Source organism: Typopeltis vanoorti, chromosome 4 (assembly GCF_054136105.1).
Source record: "Typopeltis vanoorti isolate ZY-2024b chromosome 4, IOZ_Tvanoo_1.0, whole genome shotgun sequence".
Classification (NCBI taxonomy): Eukaryota; Metazoa; Arthropoda; class Arachnida; order Uropygi; family Thelyphonidae; genus Typopeltis; species Typopeltis vanoorti.
The window spans coordinates 60647591-60662894 of record NC_143552.1 but is presented as its reverse complement, the minus strand read 5'-3'; the positions used below and the strand labels follow the sequence as shown (position 1 = coordinate 60662894).

At 38.4% G+C, this 15304-nt stretch overlaps 1 protein-coding gene across 1 annotated transcript in view; it reads right to left on the bottom strand.

The window, feature by feature from the left end:
• Positions 1-293: 293 nt before the first annotated feature.
• Positions 294-15304, bottom strand: part of LOC150107354 (armadillo repeat-containing protein 10-like) — a 92372-nt gene continuing 77361 nt past the window's right edge. Inside the window, exon 6 of the mRNA XM_090391809.1 lies at positions 294-678. Coding sequence (XP_090247935.1) covers positions 409-678 — 270 coding nt within the window. The 3' untranslated portion in view covers positions 294-408. The remainder of the gene's footprint in view (positions 679-15304) is intronic.

The window sequence follows — 15304 nt, the reverse complement described above, 5'->3', positions numbered from 1 at the left end:
ACAGTAGCACATGGTCACCTATTCAAATATGACTGTTATTATTCTGCTTCTTTTTATTAAGCTGAAAAGTCCATGTTTTTTACCTTGTTATTTTTATAAGTCTTATGTTATTTCTTACTCACCTGAAGAATTCAGAACACTGATGAAATTAGTCGTGATTTATTAAAGTTTTTTGTTATACTTTCTTGGGTTCTAGTTAAATTTTAATTTTATAAATATATATATATATATATATATATACATAACATTTTTGAATTAAATTTCATCAAGTTGCCATATATTAAATTTGTAACAAAAAAATTGCTAGTTTTGTAATTCTAAAACTTTCTTAAAGCAAATCTTCATTGAGGAAAATGCCTGTATTCATCTCAGATAAAATCAGCAAGCCAGCTGCTGATTTTTATCAAGCTATACGCGTATAATATCCTGTATTCTTTTAGCATGCAGATAAATATCATCATCACCAGAAAACATCAAAACTGACACCTTCTCCAAAAGTTTTAATCTTGTTGAGCCATATAATGCACCAAATAATGATTCTGGCAAAGTAGACACTGTCTCTGCAGAAATATTCCATTTGGCTACAGCAGTTACAATGTTGGCAAGAAATGTAATGCATCTGAGGGTGATGTCCCTGTTGGCCTGTAGATCAAGAAAATCATAGAGATGGCAAGGGGCCTATATAAAAGTAATGATGTTTTTGTTAACTGCAATGTTATTTCAATAAGTTCACATGTGTTTATTATTATAATAATTAGGACAAAATTGAACAGTATGTATTATAAAAATGTGCATATACTTTCCCATTCCATTTGTGAGCCAGCTCTATCTTCAGCAAATCACTGGAATGTGCATTTCTGTTAACTAGTCATGAAATGAGCAAAAAATTGCATTCTTTTTGTCAATTTCATGAAATGATCAGTTATATATTAGTATATAAATGTGAAGTAAGATAGTATCACACTTTGAATGAGTAGCATGAAATTACAAATTCATATTATTTTTTCTATACGCGTATAGAAAAAATTTATATTTGTAATTATGAAAATACTCCTGTCTTTCTCCATCTGATCCTTATCAGATGACATGATCAGCAAGTTTAGATTTTCCCATTTGGAAAAAACAGATATAATCCCTATGTTTAGAATACTTTCAGCCGATCTCTAACAGTTTTTCCACAGATTTTGAAATATAACAAAAGCACGACTTAGTACACCTACTTCTGAGGTGGCAAATATTAGAATAAATGAAATGAACAGTTATTTCATATTTAACTAAATTATTCTTACTTCAATGAAGTTCACAAGTCCTGATGCTTCTCAGGTCATACCTCAGGATTATGCTCATCACTGATATTTTTATGATAAAGTAAGAAGTTATGAATCAAGTTTAAACTTTGTGAGGATAAATTTTTTTAACAGATTACTAGCCAAAAAACCAAATTGAAACAAGTGCCACAAGTAATGTGGCATTTGTTTCAATTTGGTTCAAATATTTCTGCATTATCCATCATGAACAGTTGCACGTAGAAACATACAACATGTGATGGAAGTTGTTTCTCCAGGCTCAACATTGCGCGTGTTTTTCAGCTGATTTGTTTATTTTGCATAGGGAAAAATTTAAGTTTCAGAAAGGAAAATTTCAGCTCAGTAAGACTGACTCACCTTCAGGAGAAAAACATAAGATGATACCCAAAAGTTCAGGGAATTTAACTATAAAAAAAAAAATAATAATTACTTACCCTAACTCCTAATTTCCACTGTCTCCTTCAAAGTAGTTCCCTTGGAAATGTATGAAATGTATTCAGTGATCCCAGCAGTTTTTCCATGATTCTATGCATCCCTGGAAGTTCTTAAACATAACTGCGTTAAGCATCTTCTGTGGTTTTGCCTGGATCTCCTCAATCATGTCAAAAGGCACCAATTCAGCAAGAATTTCATCTTGGAAAACAGGAAAAAGTCGCAGGGGTTAGGTCAGGCAAACAGAGGGGGAGGGGAATGACTGTCATGTTTCTGGAAGCCAGAAATTGCCAAACAAGAGTAATGTGTAGACAGGCATGTTGTCATTCATGGTGAAGAAATCAGTTGCTGTTCTTCCACTTGTCTGGACGTTTGTGCTGAATGCTCTCTCCCTTAGCCACTTCAAAACCTTACAGTAAAACTTCCCATTGAGAGTTTGACCAAGGGGACAGAATTTCTTGTGGACTTTCTTGTGGAATTCTTTGGATGTTAAAACAATTATCAACATTGACTTGACGCTGCTGTGAACTTGATGCACTTTTTTTCGGCCACAGTGAATTTGGCAATTTCAACTATGACGACTACTGCTGTATCTCAGGGTCATAACCATAAACCCATGATTCATTACCACTTTTGACTTTGGAGATGAAGTTAAGATCATCTCTGGTTTGATCTTTGAGCTCACTATAGACAGATGTGCAATGCTCTTTCTGGTTGTTGCTCAGCAGTCTCAGCACAAATTTTTCATCAATGCATCCAACAAAATGTGTTGAATGGTCCTATACAAGTCCTATGATATTACAAACATCATGGATAGTTTGCCTACAATCTGCAAGGATAGCCTCATGCACTTTTGTGATGTTTTCCAGAGTCGTGCTTGTTGACAGTTGTCCAGAATGTACATCATCGTCAACAGACTTCTGTCCATCCTTGATGTGTTTTGTACCACAAAAAAAAAGTTTTGCTTTGGCTCATAGCATTATCACCAAACGTTTCTGTAAGCATTTTCTGCAGTAGTTTTTCTGAAACTGAAGCGAAATTTGATGCAGATTCTTTGCTCCTTAAAATCCACTATTTCAGTTTGAGAAGAAAATCAGCAAACCACTAAAACACACATTACAAAAACGCATATAATTCAAGAAGAACACAGCCTCTCAGCTTGCTGACCATTGGCATACTAATTCACAAAGGATACTACTCATTCTAGCATAGGATTTTTCACATATGCTATTAAAATTCCCCAAACTTTTGCGTAGCACCTTATATACAGATATACATTCAACAAATATCTCAGTTTACAGAATACGTTACTCTTCTGGAAAACCACATCTAGGTCAAAAAGGAAACATCCACTTCTTTTGATAAGGAAAACACCAATGGGATGTTGAAACTAGGTTGGCTCATGCCATTAAATAAATTATTGCTACATGGCATATCACATGGGAGCTGTTTTGCTTGGGATTCAATGGAAGTTGTGTAACTGCATGGTAGGTTGAATAAAGATCAACAAATCAAGTACATGAGACAAGGAAATCAAAATGGACCTCACCCCATATTATCTGTGTAGCAAAACACAGGTGGTTCTGGTTTGATTCTAGTTGCTAACCAGTGGAACTTTTATTAGACTTTTTTTTTTTTTTTTTTTGCTGTTTCCCAAGTGAGCCTATCTTAGGAAAGTACTTTTTATTTCTCCATCTCTTAGAAACTCTACAACCCAGTATTTTAGACATAGTCATATTTTAAACATAGAACTTATGCTATTTTAGAAAATAATACTAGTTAAAGTTTAGGAAGATAAAACAACAGCAGCTGTCTGTTATAAGTGGGTGATCTGAAAAGTTCTCAGCCTTGACCATAAATGGCAAAACTATCGGCAAGATTTTTTTTTTCTAAGTTGGTACATCTCTCATAAGCATCCATGTGAAATTGCAAGTCATTCTATTTTTTTTTATACAGCTGTCGGAAGCAAAATTGTTCTCTGTATCCCTTGTAATGGATAAAATTGAGTATTGTGCAGTTATAAAATTCTTTGTAAAAGAAGGTTTAAAGCCAAAATAAATTCATTTGAAGTTCATAAAAGTTTATTGGCACTCTTGTCCTTTGTTTTCGACAATTAAGAAGTGGGCTGCCAACTTTAAACGCGCCGTACCAGCCTTGAAATGATCCATGTGAAGGACATCCAAAAAGTGTAACACCACCAGAAATCACTGATCAGTGCACGATATGGTATTGGATAACCGACGAGTCAAAGTGCGTGAAATTGTTGAGATTATAGGCATTACAAAAGAAGTGCATGTCTTTGAGTCATGGATGTATGCTGAGAAAGAGTACATATTTTTGAATATGTACTCTTTCTCAGCATATGTACTCAAAAATATGTACTCAAGAAAAAAGAAAAAAGTGAATAAAACACTACAAATGTCGACTTGTTTACACTATTCAAAATGCACACTATTAATAAACATTGTAGAGACAGTTAAACACAGCACTTAATCAAAATAGTAAACTAAATTCAAAACCGAAAAAAGTAAACTGAAACCAAAATTATTGTGAACTGAAACAAAAATCAAACCAAAACAAAAAACTTCACAAAAATTTGGCTTGTTCGGATTAATTTATTCACTACTGTATATCATTAAGGCCAGTGGCGAGCTATAAGGGGCTTGTGCGAGCCCTTTGTTAATTTTTTCTCAAATTTGCAAGCCCCTTGTTCTTCTTGTTTACATTTTTATTTTTTCAAAAAAAAAAAAAAATTTTTTTTTGAAACATATTAAGCGACAAACTCATACAGTAACCTAAAAAAAATTAGTCTATTCGGCAGTGTATAGGTTAGTTGGAATTATTGTGTCAACTCCTCTATAACGAATGTGCCCAAGTTTGAAAATAAAATAAGCTCATCTTTACCCTTCTCCCCCTTCTGGTAGCCAATCGAATGTTTTATAAAAAATTATAAAACATTTCATTCTTATTACATTTTGATAGTTAAAAAATGGTTTTCTTATGTAAGAAAAATTAACACAGTTGATTGTGTGCAAATATTTCATATTTAGATCATGAAATATTTGTTTAAAAATTATAGCCTTTAGAGGTTGATTGTTCTTTCATTGTAATTTGTACACAAGCTGCATTAATAAAGTTTTTGTGTGAAATACGTCTTTTTTTTTGCTCGACGACGCGAGCCCGTTGTTAAAATTTCCATAGCTCACCACTGATTACACCTGTTAATCACTGCTCTGTTCCTTTTGCATTTTAGTTTTGAATGTAGGTCCTGAAGTTGTGATATAAGCCTCAGGATCCATGTGGTGTATCTGAGAGCTATGCTTAACTCATGAGGAGAATGTTGTCCTTACTGTATATGAAGGATGACACCTGCTTCATGCATAAAGGGCTCCTCAGTGTGGGGAAGTTTCCCCTCAGCTTCTTTGTCTTCTAGATCATGATGTCAAAATATGATTTCCTTATCATTTGTAACCTCAGTTCTTTCATGGATAAGGACAAGTGGTGTAAGATCAGGATCCTGAATATTTTCTTCTCTAGACCAAAGTTCCAAATTGGTGGGAACTTCAGAGAAGAAAATACTCAGGATTCATATACAGATAGATATACATTTATGTATAAAGTAACAAATGTATAATGTGTGTGTGTGTGTGTGTGTGTGTGTGTGTGTGTGTGTGTGTGTGTGTGTGTGTGTGTGTGTGTGTGTGTGTGTGTGTAATTCTATTTATATTTATTAATATAAAATGTACATAGAATTAATATTTATGAATTTAGGGACACAAAACACACGTGTTGAAAAGATTATTTTACAGATTAATAATAAAATTAATGTTTCGATCCCTGTATTGAGGTCATCTTCAGAAGGATACATGTGTATAAGAACAAGCTACATGCTGTTGCACTCTATACAAGTAAATTACATAAATTACATCTACGTAGATTAACTAATCTTTTTTCTTAGCCTGCCCTCTAGTGATAAAAAAAAAAAATAAATAAATAAAATAAAATAAACAAAAATTAAAATAAAAACTACAATAAACTCTGCTAAAGTCCTCACGTACTAGGATTCTTCTGGAACTATACAGTTTATATTGTTATATTACGATTATCTTCTGGATTTGTACAGTACAGATTGCTATTGAATGTTCAGGAGGAAAAAAAAAAAAGAAAAAAAACACTTCAAGTCTTCTTGTATTGAGATTTTTTTCTTCGTGGTTGCTATGAAGGTTGTAGATGGGGCCTCCACATTCTTGGAATTGTTAGACCATCATTTTTATTCAGATTCGGATCATATTTGAGCATGATCCAAATCTGAATAAAAATTTTCACATGCTTCCTTGAATTTCCGCTCGAACCAGGTTTTGGTGCGGTGGAGGGAATTGGTACCTTTCCAGTCAATTCTGTGGTATGTTTGGGGTGCAAAGCCAGTTTTTCCAAAATGAAGGTATTTTATGTGACGTTTGTGTTCATCCTTTCTGACTGGGATGGTTCGCCCGGTTTCCCCCTATGTATGGTATGTTACATGTGCAATCTATTTTGTAAACCCCTGGGTGGGTGGGCAAAGTGTGGCAGGGGATCCTTGGAAGAATTGAGTAGGTGTCTTAATTTTGTCGGGGGTTTAAAGGTGGTTTTGATGTTGTATTTGTGTAGTGTTCTGTCTATTTTTTCTGAAATGCCTCTAACATATGGTATAGCAATAGCATTCTTGAAATCTTTTTTGTTATTAGTGGTATCTTTGTGGAGGATCTTGTGAATGGTTTTTATACTGTATCCATTTTTTACAAAGGTATGTTTGATGGTCTCATATTCATGGTTAAGAGCTTGTTCATTTGAACAAATGGTTTGAGCTCTGTGTTTAAGGGTGCTTATGACCCCTAGTTTTTGTGTTGGGTGGTGATAAGAAGTTTTGTGTATGTAGGTTTGCGGTAAACTGAGAAGGAGAGACAGCCTGAAGGAAGACGTGTGACAAGTGTGTCTAGGAACGGAAGAGAGTTGTTTAAGGAATGTATCTAGTGCATGGCAGCTGTGAGGCCAAATGGCGAAAATATCGTCGACATATCTGAGCCAAATTTTGGGCTTTAGGCATGCTGATTCTAGAGCTCGTTGCTCAAAATCTTCCATATAAAAGTTTGCTATTGGGGGGGGGGGGGGGGAAAGAGTGGTGAGCCCATGGCTGTACCCTCTTTTTGAAGGTAAAAATTGTTTTGCCACATGAAATAAACAGAGCGGAGTATGTGGGCAAAGAGGACCGTGATGTCGTGTGGAAATATGTTCTGTAAGAGTAGGATATTCTAGTGGAAAGGCTTAGATGTTGGTTATGCATTATTACTAAATAGTTTAGGGAAATAACAACGTAGACTAAAATATACATTAAAATAATTTTTTAATACAAATCCAATATTTCGGAAACGTCACATTGCCATTTTCAACAGGAACTTGTGAGCAAGACACGTGCATGCAGGCACAGCAAACAGTAAATGAGGACGAAGCAAGAAGTTCTTTCGCCTAAAGTTCTACTAGTGTCCCCTAGCGGGCAATGTTGGTATTCTTGGGCGATTGGACTGAGGTCTTCTGATGTAGGTTTCCCAAATTTGAGGCAGTTTCATGCAGCCAAATTTGTTGAGGTTTGGATTGTTTCTTAAGGCTGAGGCTGATTCCATGAAAAGCCTTTCGTACTTGTATTTACTACGGTGAATGATCGTGGCTTTCTTCCACCATATTCTATGGCGGGTATCCAGAGCATGGTCTGCAAGACCAGAGTGGCTATATTGGTGGAACCGGATGTAGTCCTTGTGTTCTGTAATTCTGATATTGGCTGTCCTGCCTGTTTGGCCAAAGTAGGACAGCTTACAGCTGCAAAAGGACCTGGTATACACCAGGTAGGTCTGTGGGGGGGGGGGGGGGGGGGGGGGGGAAGGAGGTTGGTCTTTGGTGGAGCGGATAAGGGATGCCAACATTTTATATGGTCTGTAACAAGAAGTTAAGCCGTGTTTTTTTAGGATTTTTGTAATTTTTTTCCGAGGTGTCTCTGATATAGGGTATGGTGATGGATTTAGAGTAATCCTTGTTGTGAGGGGGGGGGGGGTTGTGGTTTATTGGTTTCAATATTTTTTGGATTGTTTTGGGAGGGTAGCCATTGGCTGAGAAAGTGTTGAGAATGTGGTTTAGTTCTGTGCTTAGGGCATTGTCATTTGAACAGATAAGTTTAGCCCTGTTGTGTAGTGTTTTAATGACACCGGGAACAAATCGCTACTACTCGCTGTTTCCTGAGTGACGCTAACTTAGCTATCCAGGCACTCGAAAATGACCTTTCAAGCACCTTAAGCCATGAAATGTGGTCTATTTTGCACAACATCTTGTCCACTGCAGCAGAGAAATTTAAAAAAGTACGAGATTGACACGTCAAAAAATTTGAAAATTTAATAAAGAAGAATGCAATCTCGAAACCGCAACTTCCTACCGAAACAGTAGTCAACCTTTCGTCGTGTATTGTGAAACCTGAAGCACTCGACACCCTCTCACATGGCCACAACTTCGCCATTGTGCCCAGAAGAATACCTGCAGAGGATATTATGATACAAGTTGAACACGGGATACGACACCTTCCTAACCATGTCGCCAACGATATCAGACTGGATGTGGCTTATGTTCTGACCAAAGTAAAACCACCTAAAGCCAACATGCCCATTAAAGAAATTAAATCTCTACTGGAATTAAAGAAAAACAAGGAAATAATAATCACCAAAGCAGATAAAGGGAACGCCACAGTATTGCTTAACCAAAAGGATTATACAGGTAAGCTGAAAGCTCTATTGTTAGATCGGGCTACTTATCTCCCTATCGAGTACAATCCCACCAATTCACAAATTAGAAAACTCCACAGGCTCCTTAAGAAGGTCACTTCTTGGCTTGTGGAAGTCACTAACAAATTAAAACCATTTAACTCCATACCCCCCCCCCCCCGTATTTATGGACTCCCAAAAATACATAAGGAAAATGTGCCATTACGTCCCATAGTGGATGGCATTGATTCCCCCACATACAAACTATTACTATTATTACGGGCAACTCCAGGGAGTCATTAGACTCATCGAGGGAGGCCCCAAATCATATTCATCACAACTATTCGACATTCATACAGTATCTATCATACCTCGTCTTAAACTCATTCACTGTCACAGCATCCACCACAGACTCAGGGAGCGCATTCCACTCATTCACTACTCTAAAAGTAAAGAACCCAGCTCTAACACCTTTACTAACCACACTTTTGCCCAGTTTCCATGGATGTCCCCTAGTCCTCCCACAACCAGCCCTGTTCTCAAAAATATCTTCTGAATTAATTTTATAGAAACCCTTCAGTAATTTGAATGTCTCAATCATATCTCCCCTCCTCTGCCTATCAACCAATTTTTGCAACCCACAAATCCTCAACCTGTTCTCATATGGTTCATTCCACAGACATGCTATCATCTTGGTCACTCGCCTCTGGATCCTCTCCACCTCCTCCCCATCAAGAAGAAACCTAGGTGACCAAATCTGAGCACAGTAGTCGAGATGGGGTCTTATCAAGGCTCGATACAGAGGAACAATAACCTGCTTGTCAATGTATTGTTCAGCAACCAAGTGATTTGATGAGCTGATTTGGCCACTTTTGCAATGTGTCCCCTAAATTTCAATTCCTTATCCACCAACACTCCTAAATCTCGTACTTCATCAATTTCCTGGAGCACGGTTCCACCAATGCAGTAAACTGCCGCCAATCTTTTCACCCCAAAATGCATAACCTTACATTTTGCAACATTAAATTGACATCCATTCTCCTTAGCCCAGACCTCCAATCTATCCAAATCATCCTGCAAAATTTTGACGTCATCTGCATTCACTATTGCCCTACCCAACTTCGCATCATCCGCAAACAAATGAACTGTTCCTCTCAGATCCTTTCCTATATGTGTGGTAAAAGTATTGGAAAAGTTGGTTAAAGACAAAATTCAAGAATGGGTGGATCAGGATATGATACTCTATAGAGAGGCCAACATGGTTTTGTTGAAGGTAGATCCTGCCTTAGCAATCTGTTAACTATTCGTAATAGAATAACATCTGAGTTGGACAAAGAAACAGGCTACACAGTGGTACTTCTGGATTTTGCTAAGGCTTTTGACAGGATACCCCATAGAACACTGTTACACAAATTGGAGCAGATGGGAATGGATATTAAATTGGTGATATGGATAGGAGAATGGCTCAGGGAGGGAGAGATACCATAAGGTGGTGTCTGGAGGAGCCGAGTCCAGAATGAGGCAGGTGACCAGTGGTGTGCCTCAGGGCTCTGTGCTTGGGCCAATGTTGTTTAATTTGTATATAAATGATATAGAAAATGGCTTAAAGGGAGATATTCGGTTGTTTACTGACGATGCAAAGTTGTGTAGCGCAATAAAAAATCAAGCTGGTGTTGAAAGTTTGCAGGATGATTTAAATAAGCTGGTAAAATGGGCAAAAGATAATGGATGTCAGTTCAATGTGGAAAAGTGTAAAGTCATGCATTTTGGGATTAAAAGATTGCCAGCTGTGTACTACATTGATGGAAAGGTACTCCAAGAGATTGATGAGGCTAGGGACTTAGGGGTATTGGTGGATAGGGAGATGAAGTTCAGAGGACACATTGCTGAGGTGTCCAAGATTGCACATAGGATTACTTGGTTGTTTAGGAACACACTGACATCCAGAGATAAAGAGGTTATTATTCCCCCTTTATAAAGCATTGATACTTCCACATTTGGATTACTGTGCTCAGGTCTGGTCACCTGAATTCCTTGGAGATGAGGAGGCTGTGGAGAGGGCTCAGAGAAGAGTGACCAAGTTGGTGAGTGATATAAAAAATGCCCCCTACATTGCTAGATTGAGAGCTTGTGGATTGCAGAGATTGGTTGATAGGTGAAGAAGAGGGGATATGATAGAAACATTTAAATTACTGAAAGGTTTTTATAGGATTGATGCAGGGGAAATGTTTCAGCTGTGTGATAGTGATGGAAGAACAAGAGGTCATCCCTGGAAATTAAAGAAGAGTGTGGTTAACAAAGGTGTCAGAACAAGGTTTTTTGCCTGGAGGGTGGTGAACGAGTGGAATTCATTGCTTGACTTAGTTGTGAGCTCTTCATCTGTAAATGAATTCAAGAAGAGATATGACAGATATTGTTTTGCTAGTTTGGGTCTCCCGTGATGAGTCTACTGACTCCATGGAGATACCCGTAATAATAATAATAATAATAATAATAATAATAATAATATCATTTATGAACAAATTAAACAGCAGTGGTCCAAGAACAGATCCTTGTGGCACACCACTAGTCACAGGCCGTCTTGTGGACTCTACTCCTGAGTAAACCACTCTCTGATATCTCTCCGTCAACCACCCTCCTATCCATCTCACCAACCCTATGTCCATTCCCATATGCTGCAATTTACTGATTAGAATTCCATGTGGTATCCTGTCAAAGGCCTTAGCAAGGTCCAGTAGAATCACTGTAAACCCATTACCCTTATCCAGTTCAGCCGTCACTGTGTTATAATACATGAGCAAGTTACTGAGGCATAACCTACCCTTCACAAAACCATGCTGTCCTCAATACAGTATCCCATTTTCTTCTATCCAATCTTGTATTTTCCTCTTGACTATTTTCTCTAAGACCTTGATAATGATTCCTGTTATGCTGATTGGCCGGTAATTTTCAACAGCAGCCTTGGAACCACCTTTGTGCAGTGGAACTATTTTCCCCTCTTTCCACCCCCTTGGGACTGACCCAGTCCTGAGGCTCAAATTAAACAAAATGGTCAAGGGCACTGACAATTCTTTGGCCGCTTCACGTACGACATGAGCTGGCATACCATCCAATCCCACAGATGTATTGACATTGAGGTTCTGTAATAGACTAGTTACCTCTACTTCATTCATCACAATTCCAGTATAAGCTGTTGGTTCTTCCATTCCTGCAAAGTCACCACCTGGATGATATACTTTTGCAAAGTGCTCGCTCAGTAATTCCACAATATCGACTGATTCGGTTACCTCCCTACCCTCAGCATTTTTTAAGATCATTCTACCATGAGCATTTTTCCTTTTACTTGCAACATATTGAAAAAACTGTTTGGGATTCTCTTTAGCCTGCGTGGCCAATTTCCTTTCGTAATCTGCTTTTGCTTTTCTTACCACCCTTGTTACCATCCTGGCCTGAGCTTTATACTGTTCCTGCGCCTGATGGTCACCCTTCTCCTTAAATTCCCTCCACGATTGTTTCTTTTTTTGCAGCTCAAGCTTAATAGTGTTATTCATCCATTTAACCCCTACTTGATTTATTATTTGGACTCTTGGTATACAGTCAACCATTGCCTCTTGCAAACAGTTCTTAACCACCTCCCATGCACTATCAACATCCAGCCCTTGCAGTTTTACATGCCATGGCATTGAGCCAAGCACACACCTAAGCCTGTCATACTTACCAGCCCGGTAATTCCACATGTACCCTGTCTTAATTGTAAATTCGACTCCTTTAGCCACCTCCCAAGTCATGACCTTATGGTCACTCACCAATTGGTGGCAACATGGTCATGTTCGTTACAGCCACATTCTCAGTTGCAATTACTAGGTCCAGCACTCTCTGCCCTCTGGTATTTTCCAATACATGTTGCCGTAGATAGTTGTCCCTTAATAACCACATAAAATCCAATTCCTTCCTCCCATGTGCCCTCTCCTCTTTCCAGTCAATGTTACCATAATTGAAATCACCCATAATAATTACCCTCCTTCCACTCATTTCTTCTATTTGCTTATGCATACTATCCCCACCATCCACTCCATCACCCGGTCTATAGCAGCACCCAATTGTATATTTTGTTCTGCTAGATTCTATCTCACACCAAACAGCCTCAAATGTGCTTTTTTCCCCATCCTGCAGTTCAACTTCTATACTCCTTGGCTGAAGCTCATCAGCTATCATCAATAACACTCCTCCCCCCTTTTTATTCACCCTGTCACTCCTGAACACGCTATACCCGTCGCATTCAATCCCACTAGCTTTATCATCTTCTGTCAGCCATGTTTCACTAATACCGACAACCTGTGGCCTGGAAGTGCCAACCATGGCCAAAAACTCTTCCTTCTTGTTCCTAATACTCCTGGCATTAGTGTACATGAATCGCAGAAGCCCATTTGTCCCATCCTTACTTTGATACCTTATACTAACTATCCCATTCTGATTTGTTGTCCGTCGTACTCACTCGGGCATAATATACTCATTCATACACTTAACTGCCCACCTAAAGTCTGCATATCTACTCCCCCCCCTCTCAATAAATCTAGTTTCCCTGAGTCTGTACATCCACTTCCACATCATTCATCAACACTCTTTCAAGTCTCCGTACACCAACTCCATTCAAATGTAACCCATCCATCTTATATAAGTCCTTTCGCCCATCGAACTCATTCCACAAATTTCACACCACTCTCCATGCATAACCCACGCATAAAGTCATTAGCAATTATGGCCCTCCTTCTAAACACTTCACTATCATACCGTGGTAAGATACTCACCATCCTAACTCTCTCACTCTTCTCTTTTGCTACCTCAAACAACTCCCTCACATCCTCTATCATTTCCATTTTGTCCTCTTTCAAATCATTCGTTCCTGCCACGATTATCATCTCTTTCACCCTCTGTTTTTGCAGTCGAATAGATTCGCTGACATCCTTTATGTTCGCACCCGGCTGGTACGACTTCGTTAAAATCTCAATTATTACGCCTCTTAATAGCGAATCCCCATACAGCACTCGCTCCTTCATTTTATTGACGTTTACGAACATTCTATTATTTGCCGTCACAGACTTCCGCCGGTTATTTGTCGGTACGTTCAACACACATTTTTCCATACGCTCCAGTAGTCTTTTAGCTCTGTGTATCGCACTATTCAAACGGGCAATTTCGCTACTCACATTTATCTCACCATTTTCATTATCGATCAAATCATCCATTCTTTCTGTGTTTCTACCTTCATTTACACTTTCAGCGACGCTCTCAAACCTATCTGGCACTACCACGCAATTCTCTAGCACACCGCCATTTTCTACATTTTGACTATCGTTAACGATATCACTCTCGACACACGAAACACGCTTGAAGTCCTCATTCTCTTTACACTTTCTACACATATTAACACCACTATCACTTTCTAACCAGACTCCCACCGCTCTTTGCAAGGCATACATCTCACAGACAGCACATTGCATAAATTCGTTTACATCAAAACTCTTAAACAAACATGGCGACCTGGCCGCCATTTTTTTCTTTATCGGTGCCATGTGTACGCTATCTTTTCTTAAAAATAATAATTAAAATAACAGAAAACACGCAAAAATTGCACAGACACACCAAGAAACAAAAAGCAAACAATACTACTTAAAATTCTAGTAAAATATCTAACGTTAACACAAAATACTACTAATCTTTTCAGGAGCTCTTGACAAGCCAACGATCTAATCAGTGCGACACCAAACAACAATTGACTAGCTAAACATTTGGCCAAAGCTCTCACACACACTATACTGGCAACACACCTTCATACATAAAAACTCAACCCACTTCATAGCCAGCATAGAAAACCTTACACTCCAACATATTGACATAATGGTCAGCTTTGATGTCTCCTCCTTATTCACAAATGTCCCACTCAAGGAAACTTTAGAGCTAATCGAAGCTAAATTTCCTCCCAATATCACAGCCCTATTTCAGTTCACAATGAACTCAGGCTATTTTGTTTGGCAAGGAAAATTCTACAAACAAATAGAGGGGACAGCCATGGGTTCACCACTCTCTCCACCCTTGGCCAACTTCTTTATGGAGACTTTTGAAGAGAAAGCCTTAAACTCTGCCCCACAAAAACCAACCATATGGCTTTGCTACGCTGATGATGTGTTCTCTATTTGGCCACATGGCTCTGATACACTCCTCTCCTTCTTAACACACTTAAACAGCCACACCCCAGAATCAAATTCACATTGGAAGAAGAAAAAAAACAACTTCCTTCCTTTCTTAGACACACTAGTCACCCGCCAGCCTGATGGAACCTTGGTTTTCTCAGTCTATAGAAAACCCACCCATACAGGCAGATACATTCACCAACAATCTCACCACCCTTCCTCACAACAATATGGTGTCGTTAAGACACTACACAACAGGGCTAAACTTATCTGTTCAAATGACAATGCCCTAACCACAGAACTAAACCACATTCTCAACACTTTCTCAGCCAATGGCTACCCTCCCAAAACAATTCAAAAAATATTGAAACCAATAAACCACAACCCCCCCCCCCCCCCTCACAACAAGGATTACTCTAAATTCATCACCATACCCTATATCAGAGACACCTCGGAAAAAAATTACAAAAATCCTAAAAAAACACGGTTTAACTTCTTGTTACAGACCATATAAAATGTTGGCATCCCTTATCCGCTCCACTAAAGACCAACCCCCCCCCCCCACAGACCTACCTGGTGTATACCAGGTCCTTTT